Here is a 20,007-nt window from a genome sequence, read left to right as displayed (position 1 = left end):
AGGTATGCTGATTTGTAATACTTAAATGGTGAAAGACTAACATTCTGAATGGTTATTACTAATGAAAACAAAGGCAATTTTCAGTCTGAGTCTGAAAATATATTCAATGAGCTGCGTGTCATACTTCAACCACATGTCTTTTGCTTTTACCTAGGCAGAGGTCTTGGTCTCCAACCTTCAACATTCTCTTTCACTACTGCTGCTCAATGGTATGTATTAGTCTCTCCCTGTGTGTGAAAGGTACACTCCGGGGTTGCTTTTTTCAGAGTACTTCCCAGCAAGCCCCTTTTCCATGCAGAATCTCAGCAGTGCACTGAAGGGGTTCAGTCGATTTAGAACGATGTGTGCGAAGGACCGGTTGCTCAGCAGACCATCTCGCGCCTTCGCCAGGGCGCCTAGGTGGGGACGTTCTGGGAGGTCTGGGAGCGCAGAGAACCACAATGCGGTGTTGAAATGCCAGGGAGAGTGCATCCCTTCGGGACTTCTAAACCAAGGGGTCTTTCTGGACGCAGGGGTCTTTCTAGACCAAGGGGTGCCGATTCTAGGACCCTCTCTTAGGCTCCCGGCGGGATCCCAGAGCCTCCCCGCCCCCTTCCCGGCCTCATGCTCCGGGTCCATTCAAACCTCTCTTGGCCTCGCGCATTGTGGAGCGTGTAATTGGGGGAACTCCTCCCCTCCCAGGCCGCCTCGGAGGCGCTGCCCGCCCGAGGAGCGGCCGCCTCCCCGCCCCACCCCCGAGCGCGGCGGCCGCGCGACCGGCGTAGAGCCCACCGCCCGGCATCTGCGCGCGGCGCGGCTCTCGCTTCGGGCGCGGTGGGCGGCGCGGGCCGCGTGTATCCGGGCCGCGAACCGCCAGCGCTCGCCAGCCCGCTGCGCAAGACCCCGCGCCGGGGCGCGGGCGGGGCCGGCGTCCCGCGTGGGCCCCGCGGAGGCGCGCGCAGACCCGCCGGCCGTCGGGGGCGCGGCCGCTGCCCGAGTCCGCACTTGTCCCGCCGCAGAGGCCCGGCGCCGTCGGAGGCAGCGAGGGCCAGGAAAAGCCGCGGAGCGGAGGCCCGCGCCCCGCAGGGAGCCTCGCTCGGCCTGGGGCCGCCGACCCCGCGCCCCCTTCCGCGGCGGCATGGCCCCGAAGCTGCTGCTGCTCCTCTGCCTGCTCTCCGGCTTGCACGCGCGGTGAGTGGTGCCCGGGGTGCGGAGCCTGGCGGGCGGGCGGCGGCGCGCTCTCCGTCGGTCCCCAGTGCCCGGCGCCCCCGGCCATCGTCGTCTGGGCTGCGGCGTCTCCCGCCGGGGCCGAGCGGGCAGGAGACGGGGAGTCGCAGGCTCTTTACTTGTCCCGTCTCCCTCGGCCACGGCCGTCTGCCTCTCCGGGCTAGGCGACCGCAGCCTTCTCTGCAGCCTGAAGCGCAGGGACTCCGAGACTAATGGGCTCTTCTGAACCTTGTAAGGTCTGGTGGGTTTAAGGGATTTCGAAGACCAGCATCACTGGGGGAAGCCGGTGTCTACCTCTTTATCTTGCTCCTCCCCCTCCCCCAAGTGTTTCAGGGTTCCGCGCGCGCCCCCGGGCGCGCGAACACACACACACAGATACATACCAACATTCTGTATGTCACACACACACACACATCAACGTTCTGTATCATATCCCTCCTTGAAATCTCCCGGGATCCCGGAGTCAGGTTTCCGAGCTGCCGAGTTTAAACCGGTCTTTATGAGGAGTAGCAGGACTGAAGGCAGACGGAGGAGGATGGGGGCATGGTGAGCAGCCAGGAGCCCTGCTTCTCGGAAAGGATTCCCCTCCCAGGTTCTGCGAGCACATGCACGCTGCACATAAGCACCCCTTCCGTATGAGCCATTTTCACACGCAGCAGCATGCACGAACCTACCCAAATGAAGCAAGCATACTGAAGTTGATAATGAGGTTTCTACCTAATACCTGTGGGAAATTACCTTACCGTGGACACCCTTACCCTTCCTCCCAGTACACCAGCCAGCTGATGGGACCTTAAAAATAATTCAGGAAGAGATGAAGATGGCTCATGAGGATGGAAGGACAGTGGGACCAGAAGGGTTAAACCCTGTTGCTGTAAATATAAATGGAATCTGGGTTTGGTTCCTTTAATTCTGTCTCGGACTCGATCTCTGGTCAAGAGCCTAGAGACTGCCCTGTGCTTTAAAAATTAGAGCAGCTCCCTTCCTTCTGCTCCCCTCACGACCCCAAGAATCTCCAAGCACCTTGACTCTCCAAACACTTTTGATACCCTCTTCGTTTCATAGGTTGGGGGCTAGAGAGCCTTCCTATGGGTCATAAGCTCTGCAGGTGTCAGCGTGCAGTGCTGGGAGGTCTTGCATGTTCATTCAAATTCGTGAAGTACTGAGGAACTTGTTCAGTCGTGCCTGACTTTTGTGACTCCATGGACTGTAGCCCACTAGGTTCTGTCTGTCCATGGGATTTCCCAGGCAGATATATTAGAGTGGGTTGCCATTTTCTTCTCCATGGGATCTTCCAGAACCAGGGATTGAACCTGCATCTCTTTCATTGGCAGGCGGGTTCCTTACCACTGAGCCACTGAGGGAAGCCCTCTGAGGGACTAGGAAGGCACATTAACAAATCCTACAAGACATGAATTTGAAAAGGTCATAGTTCTCCCTCCCTCCCTTTGACAGACTGTGAGGAAGAAAGTCCTGTTCCTCCCTGCCACAAACTGCTGGTCTTTGCAAAGAGTTGAGAGTAAGAAAGGCGGATTGTATGTGCTGGGGAAGGCAGACTCACTGGAACCTTTCTCAACCAGGCAGCACACTCCTTGGTCCTTCAACTGAAGTTTCTTCCTGTCTAAGGAATGAGCTGGGAAGGAAATGGAAGTGTGCTCCCGGAGGCTGACCCTGCTTGGATGTATCTCTGTTTAGAAACAAACAACACCAGGCATAATGTAGATGTCCCAGGTCATATCTCGTTCTGAGGTTATGTCTAATTGAATTTCCTACTGCTACTGACTGGATGAAGTGACCTGCAGTTGAGGGTTAGAAAATCAGCTGTTTCGATCTATAGATACTTAACGTGTTAGAAGGAAATCTGCTTATTGTTCTCATTACTTTATGTGCTTAGTAGGAAGATACCTGGGTGTCTGACTTGAAGCACTCAGGTGTCTAGGGGTTCCTGGGTATTCTTCATCCTTCCATTTTGCCAAGGCAGATGTAACAACTTTAATATATTTTTGTCTGGGTTGATTCCATGGCCTTGATAATAGAAGTTGCAAATCGGTTGAAAATAATCCAAGTTTTAAACTAATTTTATTGCTATATGCCTCTTCTTTGAAAGTATCTTTGTTCTTTGAATGGGTTACAGACATGTGAAGTAATCCAGTGTCCAGCATCACCTTTCAAGTGTTAGTCACTCAGTCGTGTCTGACTCTTTGTCACCCCTTGGACTGTGGCCCACCAGGCTCCTCTTGTCTGTGGAATTCTCCAGGCAAGAATACTGGAGTGGGTTGCCATTCCCTTTTCCAGGGGATCTCTCCAACCCATGGATCGAACCTGTGTCTCCTGCATTGCAGGCAGATTCTTTACCATCTGAGCCACCAGGGAAGCCCTCACCTTTCAAAACCATTATTAATTCTGAGAGAGTTCTCATTTGTGCCCTGGCCTGCCTTCCTGGTGTTGAAAAGCCCTAGAGAAGGTTCTGACAGTTGTGCTCTGTGGTGATAGGTTGGCAGCTCTGTGGAAAGCAAAGCACCCCATTCTGACACCCTTGGAAGAACTTATTCTACATTAAAAACACTAAGTCACACCTGGGGCTTAGTGACACTGTAAGTGAATGCCTAAGTGCTGCCTGAAGTTTAGGAGCTCCTTTTTATGTTTACGGATACATCCAGCTTTGTCTCTGCCCTTGCAGTTGAAGAGAAGTTGTAAGACATGAAAATACCATCTGAGGGCTGAACTGTAAGTATATCGTGGATTTGTTTTTAAGAAAAAGCTAATGATGGCATTTAGGATCCAACAATCCTGATAACAGAACACTCATGAATATTATATATAACCCACTTGGAATTTAGAAAAGCAGAACATTTTTGTTTTATTCATATTCTGGTGAGTCCTTGAGATGAGATTGGGTTCTCTACAAAGGGGAGCTTTTCTGTAGGGCTGGTGGTCTGGCCCTAGTGCTGAGAAGCTTTGATTTCCTTCTCTGAAGTCCTGCACAAACTGATGAGGCTTCAGGATTGGGAGGAGCCCAGTGTTGGCCCAGAGCATCTCAGCCTGTGCCTGCCTGCTCTCCCCCCAACCCAGCCACAGAGCTGCAGGTGCCCCATTTCACCTTCTGAAGGGGAAGGTGCTGAAGAAGCTGTTGCTGTTGTTCTTTTCTTTGTCTCCCCCTTCACCTACCCTGAACCAGGAAGCTTACGCAATTTCAGGAAAACACTCATCACCACTTCACCGCTAGAGGGAGAATTAGTCTCATTATAATACCGGTTATTGAAGTAGCTCAAAGTATTTTTCAGAAACTACTGCTGTGCATACAGAGAACTGGCTGCAGAGTTAGTGTGCTTCTGTGTACATAGAGTGTTGGGGCAGGAGAAGATGCAGAGCGTGGAAAGCATGGTCTGGTCTGTACTAGTAAGCTGTCTCTGGGGGAGGGGAGGAGGGAAGACAGACCCCAGAGGGGCAGAGGACTGCACTGGGGGCGAGTTGGAAGGAGTCCTGAGGATGCTACATGAGATCCTGGCCAGGTGAGCTGGCCCTCTGCCCACAGTGCCCGAGTGCCTTTGCTGTGGACTGAGTTGCCAGGCCTGTGGGCAGTGGTTGGCTCCAGCAATCCATGTCCTTCCTCAACCCACTTCTTTTATTTTTTTTACAATTTATTTATTTATTTATTTTTCATTTATTTTTATTAGTTGGAGGCTAATTACTTTACAGTATTGTAGTGTTTTTTGCCATACATTGACATGAATCAGCCATGGATCTACATGTGTTCCCCATCCCGATCCCCCCTCCCGTCTCCCTCCCCATCCCATCCCTCTGGGTCTTCCCAGTGCACCAGCCCTGAGCACTTGTCTCATGCATCCAACCTGGCCTGGTGCTCTGTTTCACTCTTGATAGTATACTTGTTTCGATGCTGTTCTCTCAGATCATCCCACCCTCGCCTTCTCCCATAGAGTCCAAAAGTCTGTTCTGTACATCTGTGTCTCTTTTTCTGTTTTGCATATAGGGTTATTGTTACCATCTTTCTAAATTCCATATATATGCGTTAGTATACTGTATTGGTGTTTATCTTTCTGGCTTACTTCACTCTGTATAATGGGCTCCAGTTTCATCCATCTCATTAGAACTGCTTCAAATGAATTCTTTTTAATGGCTGAATAATATTCCATTGTGTATATGTACCATAGATTCCTTATCAATTTGTCTGCTGATGGGCATCTAGGTTGCTTCCGTGTCCTGGCAATTATAAACAGTGCTGCGATGAACATTGGGGTCACGTGTCTCTTTCAGATCTGGTTTCCTCGGTGTGTATGCCCAGGAGTGGGATTGCTGGGTCATATGGCAGTTCTATTTCCAGTTTTTTAAGGAATCTCCACACTGTTCTCCATAGCGTCTGTACTAGTTTGCATTCCCACCAACAGTGGGAATTCCCTTTTCTCCACACCCTCTCCAGCATTTATTGCTTGTAGACTTTTGGATAGCAGCCATCCTGACTGGCGTGTAATGGTACCTCGTTGTGGTTTTGATTTGCATTTCTCTGATAATGAGTGATGCTCAACCTACTTCTTTTAAAGATGATAAAATTAATATTTGTGATAAATAAAATATTCTTCTGTAACATTTTAGATTTGATAATATTATTTATAAAAGTAAAATCTTACCAGTAATTAAATGAAGCATATCACTTCTTGAATATCAGTCCCAAATTTTTTAGGTTCCTATTGATGGTGAATATTCAGTGCAAAAAATCCATGGCAACTTATAGTTCCTATGGATGATATATATATTCTAAGCTTTCTGTCAAGAAAAAGAATTATAGTTTAATATTGTTATTATCATTTAGTCACTGAGTTGTGTCCAATTCTTTGTGACCACATGAACTTTAACCTACCAGGCTCCTCTGTCTGTGAGATTTTTCCAGGCAAGAGTACTGGAGTGGGTTGTCATTTCCTTCTCCAGGGGATCTTAGCCAAGGGAAAAGTTAAATGAATTCAATCTTCAAGATATATGCCATATACTATTATCAAAACTTCATGTACATGCATATATTCATACAGAGCTAGGCTGATACTGCTCTGATCTATGTTAAAGCTAGTTAATACTCATTAAAAGAGTCATGTACATACCATATAACATATACATAAGATTTTACAGATGTTATATATTATACTTATGTTATAATATTATTATATTATGTTGTTGTTGTTCAGTTGCTAAGTTGTATCCAACTCTTCTGCAACCCCATGAACTGTAGCCCACCAGGCTCTTCTGTCCATGGGATTCCCCAGGCAAGAATACTGGAATGAGTTGCCATTTCCATCTCCAGGGGATCTTCTCAACCCAGGCATCCAACCTGTGTCTTCTGCATTAGAAGGAAAGTTCTTTACCACTATGCTAAAAATTTACATCCAGACATCCTGGAGCATAAAGTCAAGAGGGCCTTAGGAAGCATTACTATGAACAAAGCTAGTGGAGATGATAGAATTCCAGCTGAACTATTTCAAATCCTAAAAGGTGATGCTGTTAAAGTGCTGCACTCAATATGCCACCAAATTTGGAAAACCTAGCACAGGATTGGAAAAGGTCAGTTTTCATTCCAATCCCAAGGAAGGGCAATACCAAATAATGTTCAGACTACTGCACAGTTGTACTCATTTCACATGGTAGCAAGGTAATGTTCAAAATCCTCCAAGCTAGGATTCAACAGTATGAGAACTGGTAACAGATATACAAGCTGAATTTAGAAAAGGCAGAGGAACCAGGGATCAAATTGTGAACATCCATTGGATCATAAAAAAGCAAGAGAATTCCAGAAAAACATCTGCTTCATTGACTATGCTAAAGTCTTCTGACTGTGGGTCACAACAAACTATGGAAAATTCTTAAAGTGATGGGAATGCCATACCAGCTTACTTGTCTCCTGAGAAACCTGTATGCAGGTCAAGAAGCAACAATAAGAACCAGATATGGAAAAACGGACTGGTCAAAACTGGGAAGGAGTACATCAAGGCTGTACATTGTCACCCTGCTTATTTAACTTATATGCAGTTTGTGCGTGTGTGTGTGTGTGTGTGTTAGTTGCTCAGTCGTATCTGGCTCTTTGTGACCGCATGGACTGCAGCCCATCAGGCTCCTTTGTCCATAGAATTCTCCAGGCAAGAATATTGGCGTGGGTTGCCATTTCCTTCTTCAGTATGCAGAGTACATCATGTGAAACACCAAGCTGGATGAATCTCAAGCTGGAATCAAGATTGTTGGGAGAAATATCAGTAACCTCAGATATGCAGATGATACCACCCAAATGGCAGAAAGTGAAAAGGAACTAAAGAGCCTTTTGATGAAGGTGAAAGCAGAGAGTGTAAAAGCTGGCTTAAAAATCAGTGTGCAAAAAACGAGGATCATGGCATCCAGTCCCATCACTTCATGGCAAATAGATGGAAAGAAAAAGGAAACAGTGACAGATTTTATTTTCTTGGGCTCCCAAATCACTGCAGATGGTGACTGCAGCCATGAAATTAAAAACTGATTGCTTTTTGGAAGAAAAGCAGTGACCAACCTAGACAGCATATTAAAAAGCAGAGATGTCACTTTGCCAACAAAGGTTCATGTAGTCAAAGATATGGTTTCTCCAGTAGTCATGTATGGATTGAAGGGCTGAACTATAGAGAAGGCTGAGAGCTGAAGAATTGATGTTTTTGAACTGTGGTGGAGAAGACTCTTGAGAGTCCCTTGGACAGCAAGGAGCTCAAACCAGTCAATCCTAAAGGAAATCAACCCTGAATGTTCATTGGAGACTTTGGCCATCTGATGCGAAGAGCTGATTCTTTGGAAAAGACCCTGATGTTGGGAAAGATTGTGAGCAGTAGGAGAAGGGGGTGACAGTGTATTAGGTGGTTGGATGGAAGCATCAACTCAATAGACATGAGTTTGAACAAACTCCAGGACACAGTGAAGGACAGAGAAGCCTGGTGTGGTGCAGTCCATGGAGTCACAGATAGTTGGATTGGAGACAACTGAGCGAGTAAACAATGACAAAAAATTAACATAAAAACACATGTCCCAGAAGCCAACTCCCTTGTGAAGTTGTTGCCATTTTGGCTTCCATCTGGAAAGCTAAACAGAAATGAGCTTATACTTAATCAGGACAAATAAACCTCAATGCAATTTTCTATTTTCTATTTTGTTATCTTTTGTGAAGGAAGATGTGCTATTACGCAGCACACACTGACAAGCCATGAAAGAGGTTTTCCTGTTTTATTTGTGTGACAGGCTATTTTGCATTGGTAAATGGCAGGCCCCCTGGAAGTGCTACTTTGAAGACAAGACTCTCCTCTTTTCAGGCCCAAATTGCTGTGCTGCTGAGATGGCCTCACTCACTAAAGAAACTACCTTGTCATTTTGAGACTTTTCCATTCAAGTACACCCGGGAGAGGTGGCTGTCAGGCTCAGCCCTGCTTGGGGCAGATTCTGATGCTCAGCATTCATTTGGATTCATCTATTAAAGGGCCAAATGCTACAGACACACTAGAAAGATTTTAATTTTTGTAATACCAGACCACCTTACCTGCCTCCTGAGAAACCGGTACGTAGGTCAAGAAGCAACAGTTAGAAAAGGACATGTGACAATGGACTGGTTCAAAATTGAGAAAGGAATGTGTCAAGGCTGTATATTGTCAACCTACTTATTTAACTTATATGCAGAGTACATCATGAGAAATGCCAAGCTGGATGAAGCATAAGCTGGAATCAAGATTGCCAGGAGAAATATCAGTCACCTCAGATATGCAGATGACACCACCCTTGTGGCAGAAAGAGAAGAGGAGCTAAAGAGCTTCTTGACGAAGGTGAAAGAGGTGAGTGGAAAAGCTGGCTTAAAACTCAACATTCAAAAAAACGAAGATCATGGCACCACTGCATGGCAAATAGATGAGCAGACAATGGAAACAGTGAGAGATTTTATTTTCCTGGGCTCTGAAGTCACTGCAGGTGGTAACTGTAGCCGTGAAATTGAAAGACACTTGCTCCTTGGAAGAAAAGCTGTGACAAACCTAGACAGCATATAAAAAAGCAGAGACATTACTTTGCCAACAAAGGTCCATATCGTCAAGGCTATGGTTTTCCCAGTAGTCATGTATAGATGTGAGAGTTGGACCATAAAGAAGGCTGAGTGCCAAAGAATTGATGCTTTTGAACTGTGGTGTTGGAGAAGACTTTTGAGATTCCCTTGGACTGCAAGGAGATCCAACCAGTTCATCCTAAAGGAGATCAATCCTTAATATGATGCTGAAGTTGAGGCCACCTGATGTGAAGAGCTGGCTCACTAGAAAAGACTCTGATGCTTGAAGATTGAAGGCAGGAGGAGAAGGGGACGACAGAGGATAAGATGGTTGGAGGGCATCACTGACTCAATGGACATGAGTTTGAGGAAGCTCCAGGAGATGGTGAAGGACAGGAAGCCTGGCCTGCTACAGTCCATTGGGTCACAAAGAGTCGGACACGACTGAGTGGCTGAACAGTAACAACAAGCCTGCTCTGCGCGAGGTGAATCAGTTTGTGTGGTAGAGGTATGTGAAATCACCAGAGTGTACTTACTAACCAGTATCTCTTCCTTGGCACCCCACATGGGTGCCGGCCAAGCATATGGCCTCCTTATGTCCCTGTGTCTGCCTAGATCAAAGGTGCTCCATGAGAAGCACAGAGTCAGACTCAACTATTTTCAATGAGTGCATTCTGCAAAAGCTGTTCACCTTAAGCTAAAATGAGGTCTTGGCAACGAGAAGTTGAAGCTGTGAGTTGTTTTTGCCTTGACCTTCAGAAGATCTCAAGGTTGATACAAGGAAGCCTGACTCTCTGCTCATTGGCCTTCATGAATTACATTACTTATTATGATGTCTGTGATTTAACATGGACTTGTAATTTTTTTATGACATTTAATGAAAGCATTATGTTACGTTAATAGCACTGACATTTTTATTGGATTCTTTTTGTGTGTCTTGTTTTACTTGTAAGATTTTAGGGGTAGTTTTTTGAATGGGCTGAGTGTACTGGGAATTTTCTACCTATTTCAGTGGTGCTTGGGCAGGCCAAAGCTTAAGACATTTCCTGGCATCATTGCTACAACTTACATGTCACACTTTGTGCTGTCATTACAGGACCAGGAAGGTGGAAGAAGATGAATATGAAGATTCATCATCAAACCAGAAGTGGGTCTTGGCTCCGAAATCTCAAGACACAGATGTGACTCTTATTCTCAACAAGTTGCTAAGAGAATATGATAAGAAGCTGAGGCCAGATATTGGAAGTGAGTGTCAATGCTTGCTATTTTAGTAGGAAACACAGTGTGATATGCTTTTTAAGTTTTTATATTAATAATTATGAATTTGTAGGAAGTCGCAAAGGTAGTGCAGAGCACGCAGTTCACAGGCATCAGACTCAGAGCTGACTTTGGCAGAGTGTGTGTCCACGGCTCCACTGTCTTGTCACATGTGGTCTGTGTAATGACACTATAACTGAGATACAGAACGGTCTCATCACCATGAAGTTTCCCTTCCTGCTATTGCTTCAGAGTCATATCTGTTTCACTCCTCCAAAACTTCTAATGTGTCAACCACTAATTTAGTCTTTTCTATAGTTTTGTCATTTTGAGAATGGTGCATACAGGCAGTCGTTTAGCACATGACCTTTTGAGATTGGCTTTTCTTTCCTCAGCAAAGTGATTTTGGGATCCATTCAAGTTGTTGCATGTATCAGTAGTTTCTTTTACTTATTGCTAAGTAATCTTTCATGCTATGGATGGACCATGGTTTGTTTAATGTTTATTGAGGAATATTTTGGTTATTCCCAGTTTTTTTCTATAGAAATAAAATGACTGTGTGCATTAGTAAGCACAGTTTTTTTTTCCCCCTGATCTATGTATTACTTTTTCACTTCCAATGTATATTTTGAAATATAAACTCTGTGAATTTTAATATAGTTGAACATAATGATCATTCCTTTAAAATATTATCTGCACTGATAACATGAAAATATTTTCTTATGCTTCAGAAGCTTTGTTGTTTATTTTTTTTAATTTATTTATTTTATTTGGAGGCTTATTTCTTCACAATATTGTAGTGGTTTTGCCATACATTCACATGAATCAGCCATGGGTGTACATGTGTTCCCCATCCTGACCCACCCACCTCCCTCCCCATCCCATCCCTCTGGGTCATCCCAGTGCACCAGCCCTGAGCACCCTGTCTCATGCATCGAACCTGGACTGGTGATCTGTTTCACATATGATAATATACATGTTTCAATGCTATTCTCTCAAATCATTCCACCCTCACCTTCTACCACAGAGTTCAAAAGACTGTTCTGTACATGTGTCTCTCTTTTGCTGTCTCGCATATAGGGTTATCATTGCCATCTTTCTAAATTCCATATATATGCCTTAGTATACTATTTTGCTGTTTTTCTTTCTGGCTTCTTTCACTCTGTATAATAGGCTCCAGTTTCATCCACCTCATTAGAACTGATTCAAATGCATTCTTTTTAATGGCAGAATAATATTCCATTGTGTATATGTACCACAGCTTCCTTATCCATTCGTCTGCTGATGGACACTAGGTTGCTTCCATGTCCTGGCTATTATAAACAGTGCTGCAATGAACATTGGGGTAAACATGTCTCTTTTAATTCTGGTTTCCTCGGTGTGTATGCAGCAGTGGGATTGCTGCGTTGTATGGCAGTTCTATTTCCAGTTTTTTAAGGAATCTCCACCCTGTTCTCCATAGTGGCTGTACTAGTTTGCATTCCCACCAATAGTGTAAGAGGGTTTCCTTTTCTCCACACCCTCTCCAGCATTTATTGCTTGTAGACTTTTGGATAGCAGCCATTCTGACCAGTGTGAGATGGTACCTCACTGTGGTTTTGATTTGCATTTCTCTGATAATGAGTGATGTTGAGCATCTTTTCATGTGTTTGTTAGCCATCTGTATGTCTTCTTTGGAGAAATGTCTGTTTAGATCTTTGGCCTATTTTTTGATTGGGTTGTTTATTTTTCTGGAATTGAGCTGCAGGAGTTGCTTGTATATTTTGAGATTATATCTTTGTCAGTTGCTTCATTTGCTATTATTTTCTCCCATTCTGAAGGCTGTCTTTTCACCTTGCTTATAGTTTGCTCTGTTGTGCAAAAGCTTTTAAGTTTAATTAGGTCCCATTTGTTTATTTTTGCTTTTATTTCCATTACTCTGGGAGGTGGGTCATAGAGGATCCTGCTGTGATTTATGTCAGAGAGTGTTTTGCCTATGTTTTCCTCTAGGAGTTTTATAGTTTCTGGTCTTACATTTAGATCTTTAATCCATTTTGAGTTTATTTTTGTGTATGGTTTTAGAAAGTGTTCTAGTTTCATTCTTTTACAAGTGGTTGACCAGTTTTCCCAGCACCACTTGTTAAAGAGATTGTCTTTTCTCCATTGCATATTCTTGCTTCCTTTGTCAACGATAAGGTGTCCATAGGTGCATGAATTTATCTCTGGGCTTTCTATTTTGTTCCACTGATCTATATTTCTGTCTTTGTGCCAGTACCATACTGTTTTGATGACTGTAGCTTTGTAGTATAGTCTGAAGTCAGGCAGGTTGATTCCTCCAGTTCCATTGTTTTTTCTCAAGTTTGCTTTGGCTATTTGAGGTTTTTTGCATTTCCATAGAAATTGTGAAATTATTTGTTCTAGTTCTGTGAAAAATACCCTTGGTAACTTGATAGGGATTGCATTAAATCTATAGATTACTTTGGATAGTATACTCATTTTCACTATATTGATTCTTCCAATCCATGAATATGGTATATTTCTCCATCTATTTGTGTCCTCTTTGATTTCTTTCATCAGTGTTTTATAGTTTTCTATGTATAGGTCTTTTGTTTCTTTAGGTAGATATATTCCTAAGTATTTTATACTTTTTGTTGCAATGGTGAATGGAGTTGTTAATTTCTCTTTCTGTTTTCTCATTGTTAGTGTATAGGAATGCAAGGGATTACTGTGTGTTAATTTTATTTTATTTATTTATTTTTTTCATTTATTTTTGTTAGTTGGAGGCTAATTACTTTACAATATTGTAGTGGTTTTTGTCATACATTGACATGAATTAGCCATGGATTTACATGTATTCCCCATCCCGATCCCCCCTCCCTGTGTGTTAATTTTATATCCTGTAACTTTACTATATTCATTGATTAGCTCTAGTAATATTCTGGTGGAGTCTTTAGGGTTTTCTATGTAGAGGATCGTGTCATCTGCAAACACTGAGAGTTTTACTTCTTCTTTTCCAATCTGGATTCCTTTTATTTCTTTTTCTTCTCTGATTGCTGTGGCCAAAACTTCTAAAACTATGTTGAATAGTAGTTGTGAGAATGGGCACCCTTGTCTTGTTCCTGACTTTAAGGGAAATGCTTTCAGTTTTTCACCATTGAGGATAATGTTTGCTGTGGGTTTGTCATATATAGCTTTTTTTACGTTGAGGTATGTTCCTTCTATTCCTGGTATTTGTGTGGATGTAAGGTTTTATTCTCTGGTATAAATGCCCAGGAATATTATTGCCAGGTCCTGTGATATTGTTTTTTTTTTTTTTTTTAAGAAGCTGTCAAACTCTTTTCCAAAGTTTATATACCATTTTCTATCCCACCATCAAGGTGTGAGAGATCTAGTTTCTCTGTATCTTCACCAGCAGTTGGTACTGTCACAGTTTTTTGTTTTAGCTACTCAACTATGTCTATGTCCAATAGGTTGATATCACCTTGTTGTCTTAATTTACATTTTCCTGATTAATGTTAGTGGTATTGAATTCTCTTTATGTGCTTATTTGCTAGTAGTATATCTTCTTCATCCAAATGTTTCCTCATATTAGTTGCTGCATTAAAAATTGGAGTATTTTGCTTTATTTATTTTTTCTCCTGCCTTGTTAAGAGTTCTTCCTATAGTCTAGATATGATTCCTTTGCCAGATGAAGTTTTCAGATTTTTTCCCCCTCTTTGTATGCTTTTTTTTTTCATCCTTTTAGTAGGGTCTTTCAAAGAGGAAAAGTTTTTAATATTGAGGAAGTCCAATTAATTGATTTTCTTTTTACTTTTTATGAAATATACTTTTTGTGTGTGTGGCAAGTATTTTTTTGATTTACTTTTAATTGTAGGATAATTGCTTTACAATATTGTGTTGGTTTCTGCCATACATCAGCATGAATCAGCCATAGGTGTACATATATGCCCTCCCTCTTGAACCTCCCTCCCACCTCCCACCCCATCCTGCACTCTAGGCTGTCAGAAATAGTGCTGCAATGAACATGGGGATATATATGTCTTTTTCAATTATGGTTTCCTCAGGGTACATGCCAAGTAGTAGGCTTTTTGGGTCATATGGTAGTTTTAATCCTAGTTTTTAAAGAAATTTCCATACTGTTCTCCATAGTAGCTACATCAATTTACATTCCTGCCAACAGTGGGAATGTATACTTTTAGAGTAATGTCTAAGAGCTCTTCATAAATCCCTAGCTCCTAAAGATTTTTTCCTATTTTCTTATAAAAGTTTTAATATGTGTTTTACATTTAATTCATTTTCAGCTTTGAATTAATTATTATAGAAAATCTGTGTGTGTGTGTGTGTGTGAGGTTTATAGCTAAGTTTGTTTCTTTTCCTTTTGCTTATGAATATCTAGTTACTTTATTATCACTTGTTGAAAAAAACTATCCTTCGTCTTTGAATTATGTTTGTACATTTGTCAGAAGTCAGTTGGCTCAACTTCTGTGGGCTGTTTCTGGTCTCTAGTTTCTTCCATTTATCTGTGTATCTATCATTGTGCCAACCTGCAGTCTTGATTATTGCAGCTATGTGTGATAAGTCTTGGAATTGGGTGGAATTAATTGAGTCACTTTATTTTTAAAAATTATTTATTTAATTATTAATATTAAATCAAATTATTAAAAATATTTAATATTAAATATTATTAATATTAAAATTATTATTTAGTACATATTTTCTATATTTTAGAGCTATCTTATCTATAAGTGCAAAAAAATATCTCATGCTATGCCTTTATATCAGTTTGGAAAGAATTGACATCTTTATTATGTTGAGTATTTTAATCCATAAACATGGTATATCTTTCCATTTATTTAGATCTTCTTTATTTTTTTACATTCCAGTGTTTTGCAGTGTTCTGAAAATATTTTGTTAGATTTTCACCTAAGTATTTCACAGTGTTGGAGTGCTTGTAAATGGTACTGTATTTTAATATTTATTTTTCCCTGTGTTCATTGATAGTATACAGAAATATGGTTACCTTATATAAGTTAATGTTGTGTCCTCTGACTTGCCAAACTCACTAATTTTAGGAAATTTTTTTGGTAGGTTCCTTGAGAATTTCTGTGTACATCTTCATGTCATCTGCAAATGAGACCTATTTCTTGCTTTCCAATCTGTATGCCTCTTATTACTGTTCTTCTTGCCTTATGCCACTGGCTAGCACTTCCAGTGCTACAGGAATAGTGGTAGTGTGAGTGGACATCTTGCTTTGTTCCAGATCTTAGAGGAAAAGTATTCAGTCTTCACTATTAAGTGTGATGTTAGCTAGATATATTTTATGTAACATTCTTCACTAAGTTGAGAAAGTTCCATCTATTTCTAATGTTCTGAAATAATTTTTTAAATCAGGAATGGGTGTTGAACTTTGCCAAATATATTTTCTGCATTAATTGATACACAATGTGCTTTTTTTTTTTTAAGGCAGTTAATACAGCAAGTCCCCTACCTATGAACAAGTTCCATTCTGAGAGTGTGTTCATAAGCCCAAGTTGTTCATAAGTACATCTGTGTTAGCCTAGGTTCCCAGCTAACACAATTGGCTATATAGTACTGAACTGCAATAGTTTATAATACTTTCATACAAATAGTACACAAAAAACAAACACACACACACAAATAAAACAATTTTAATCTTACAGTACAGTACCTTGAAAAGCACAGTAGTTCAGTACAACAGGTGGCATACAGGGCGTGACATCGAGTGAACAGGCAAGAAAGCATTACTGACTGGCAGCGAGTGAGAAGGGAGGAGATCGTGGAACTGAAAGAGCATTAGCAACAGAAGATGGAAGGCAGGCTGCAATTGCACATATGCCTAATGTTGATGGAATACACACTTGCATTTTTGAAAGTTCGCAATCTGAAGGTTTATAGGTAGGGCTCTTGCTTGCTCTATGGTGAATTACATGGTTTCAGATGTTGAACCAGCTTTGCATCCCTAGGATAAACCCCACCTAGTTATCATGTTTAATAATAAATCTTTTTAAAAAACTCTTTATATGTTGCTGTATTCTATTTGCTAGTCCTTTATAATCCCTTTAACATCAGTGGGACCTACAGTAATATTCCTTGCTTCATTTCTGATACTGGTAATGTGTGTTGTCATTTTTTCCATTGTCATCTTGCTGGAGGTTGGTTCCACTCATCTTTTTGAAGAACCAACTTTTGTTTCATTATTTTTCTATTTTCAGTTTTATTACATTTTGCTTTTTATCTTTATTATTTACTTTCTTCTTGTTGCTTGGATTTATTTTGCTCTTCTTCTTTGAGGTAGCATTTAGAGTCTCAACTTGAGACTTCTAATGTGAGCATTTAGTGCCCTAAGTTGACTGCTCTACTATTTTAGCTGTATCTCACAGATTTTGATGTTTGTTTTCATTTTCATTCAGTTCAATGTGTTTTTTACTACCCTTGAGATTTTTTCCCCCTTTAATTCATGTATTATTTACAAGTGTATTTTTTATTTCCAAATGTCTAGAAGTTTTTTTTTTTTTGTTATCTAGTACTAATTTCTAGCTTAATTCCATTGTGGTTACAGAACATACTCTTTATAAGTCCAAAAATTTTTACAGTTTGTTACTATTTAATTTATGACCTGGGGTATGTTTTTTTTGTGACTGTTCCATGGGCACTTGTAAAGAATTGGTATTCTTCTGTTACTGGAAGACTTGAATCTTATTTAATGGTTTTGATGAGTTTTATGTCTTTGCCAATTTTCTGTCTAGGTTTTCTATCAATTTTTTTTTGATTTAACAATTGATAGATTAAAAAAGACCAAGACAAGAATAGTGTTCTTGGCCAGGAGAGAAATGCATACCTGTTGATGGTGATGGTCAGAGATTGCTGAGGTTGTTGCAAACACATTTTTCGTAGAGTGCATCTAGACCATGGCCTGTTTCCGTCTTCTCCATGGAGCTCAGTTCTATTTAGAGCCCTGCAGCTTGCCAACCCTCACACTACCCTGGCTGCCCGTCCCTGCGTTTTTCCAGATCTGAGACTTACTCTCCAGTTTATCTGTATCAGGACATGGAATTACACCAGTCCCACCCAGTAAGCATAGAATTCCAAAGTCCTTATGTTGCAATGTGCAGGGGTCTTGGAGATGCATGTCCTGTGCAGTCCTGGAGCTGTCTTACTACCTCCCTGTGTCTCAGTTGCCTCTTCCATACAATGAAGCAGGGGAACAAAATACTCTTAAACTTCCTTCTTGTTTTAAGGTATTTATTTAGTGAGCAGTACATCAGATTACTATTGCATGGGTTCATAAATTCAATTGTCACCACAATTTTCCCGTCATAATTACATAAAAGGTGTACCCAGTATGGAAAGTGTGCAGCAATTATGCATTTGTATGGAAAGAGAAGACTGAGAAAATGTTACTAATTTCCTCATTAATTTTCAAACTGTGCTTGACCCTAGCACAAAGACTCACCCTTTGCCCTTCTGGGTGAGTTTAGTCCAATTGGTCCTTTGCTTATCTTGTGCTAGAACACAGCAAAGGGCCTTCCATACATGGTATTATTCAGTACCACATTCATCATCTGAAAGGGAAAATTGGACATGGGTAGAAAGTGGGTGAGTTTGGCATCCAACCCAGATCTCTCTGACTGTAGTTAGATCACTGCTGTATTTATAGAAAATGCAAGGCAAGCCCATTCAAAATTGGATTCCCCATTACACACTCATATGACAACACTTGGAATATACTAAGACTTTGTCGTGTTCAGCAAGCAAGCAGAATTCACAATTAAAAGATTCATTTTTCCTTTATTACATAAGGAATCATGAATTTTCCAAATGAAACAGCATAATGAAAAGAACGGATTTTTCTTTTTTTAGAAGGCAGCTCTTCTAAAGCCTCATGTCATTTGGTCCTTGGAAGTCATCTTCGTATATGGGAAGAGCTCTGTGCTTTTTGCATGAAAGAGATTTAAAAAACAACTAAATATAAAACTCTATAGTAGATGCTCTCCTTTGGTTTCCTGACTTGAAAGTTCACCATGCATGCTGTCATGGCCCTAGGGCAGCAGAGTGACCTGAGGATCTCTGGGCTCCTTAGGACTCCTCCTCCTGCCTCACGTAAATGCTCAATAACGTCTGAGTGGCAGAATCCAGCCACTCACTGATACTCGGTAACTGCCCAGGACACAGTTCCCCTGTAACTCTAAAAGACACTGAATTAGACACCATTTCAATTCATGGTGTAGAAGGGCTTTAAGGGGTACTTTACTGCAAATATATGAATTTCTTTTCTCTTCACACTATTTTTTTTCACATGTAGAATATTTTATTTGTTGTAGCCATTGTGTCTCCTTATCAAGGTGCAGTTTAATCCATGCAGTGTTGTGCATGGATTTATCAGTTGTTTGTTGTAATTACCAGTTTATTTGCTTCTCTTCCTTATCACTCCTGCCTGCTTCAGCCAGTCAGCCTGCATTTTCTGGGCATCCACTCTGCACGTAGCCCTGGCCTGTGGACAGGTGGGGAACTGCCCTGACACTGCCTTCACTCAAGTTCTTCTGAGTGGGAGGGGGAGAAGAAGGGGTTCTCAGGTAGCATCTAGGATTTGGTAATGTTGTTCCCACTTTGGAGTAAAGCAGGCCTGTTAAGGCTCTCCCTGGCTTAAGCTCCTTGAAAACGCCACTTGTTTGTAGGATAAAGTCTAAGTGCCTTCAGATGATGGAGAGAGGTAAGCCTCTCTCTGGCCCTTGCCTCCACTTTGATGTGTCACACCCCCCATGGACACCTAGCCTCCTGTCTTCTTCATCTGCATTCTCGCTGCAGCCTGTGATCCCCTCACCCCCTCTCCTGTTTCCTGTGTGGGGCCCATTCCCGCCTCCCTTCCAGCCTTCGTGGTTTCATCCATGGCCTACGCCCCTCACCTCACTGCCAGGCTGGATCAAGTGTTTCTCCTTTGATTTCTTCTAGCATCAATTTTTCATCTTTTCCATGGGATTATTAAATTTTGAAGGACTGTCTTGAGGATGGCATAATGTGGTATAACCGTGAAACAGTTTCTATAACACCTTTGTGTGCTTTTCACTAGTCTGTAGCTGAGAACTGTCCCCTCGGACACGGTTCCTAATTCCTAACTTTAGATGCGTTGGTTTATGTTGCCATCTCCCAACATACGTAGTCCAACTGCACCAACAAAGATATAGCATAGGAAAAAAATGGCTCAGCAGTAAATAGAATCACAGAGACTCATTTACTATAATTAGTTTTCATAATACAAATAAAATAGTTTTCATAATACATAATACAAATTGTGATCGTTGTGTTTTAAAAATACTGTTTTCCCAACTATTGTCTTTCCTCACTTCTCCAAATTATGGATGTATCTGTTTTAGTTCCACATCTTTAACTATCCATCACTCTAAGTAATACTTCAGCTGTGTCCTTTGCTAGTTCAGGGATACGCAGGGTGTCATTTATCTCGGCAACAAATCTTGTCATGCGGGCTCAATAAGGCTGGAGGAGGA

At 41.7% G+C, this 20,007-nt stretch overlaps 1 protein-coding gene across 1 annotated transcript; it reads left to right on the top strand.

Moving 5' to 3' along the window:
* The first annotated feature begins 340 nt into the window (after positions 1–340).
* On the top strand, positions 341–19,443 carry LOC122454964. The gene is made up of 3 exons (XM_043489607.1): positions 341–1,170; positions 10,344–10,492; positions 19,310–19,443. The coding sequence occupies exons 1-3, from the start codon at positions 341–343 to the stop codon at positions 19,441–19,443; spliced, it is 1,113 nt and encodes a 370-aa protein (XP_043345542.1).
* Positions 19,444–20,007: the final 564 nt, after the last annotated feature.

The sequence above is a fragment of the Cervus canadensis genome, chromosome 17 (assembly GCF_019320065.1).
Source record: "Cervus canadensis isolate Bull #8, Minnesota chromosome 17, ASM1932006v1, whole genome shotgun sequence".
Classification (NCBI taxonomy): domain Eukaryota; kingdom Metazoa; phylum Chordata; class Mammalia; order Artiodactyla; family Cervidae; genus Cervus; species Cervus canadensis.
This window is presented reverse-complemented; position numbering and strand designations above follow the sequence as displayed.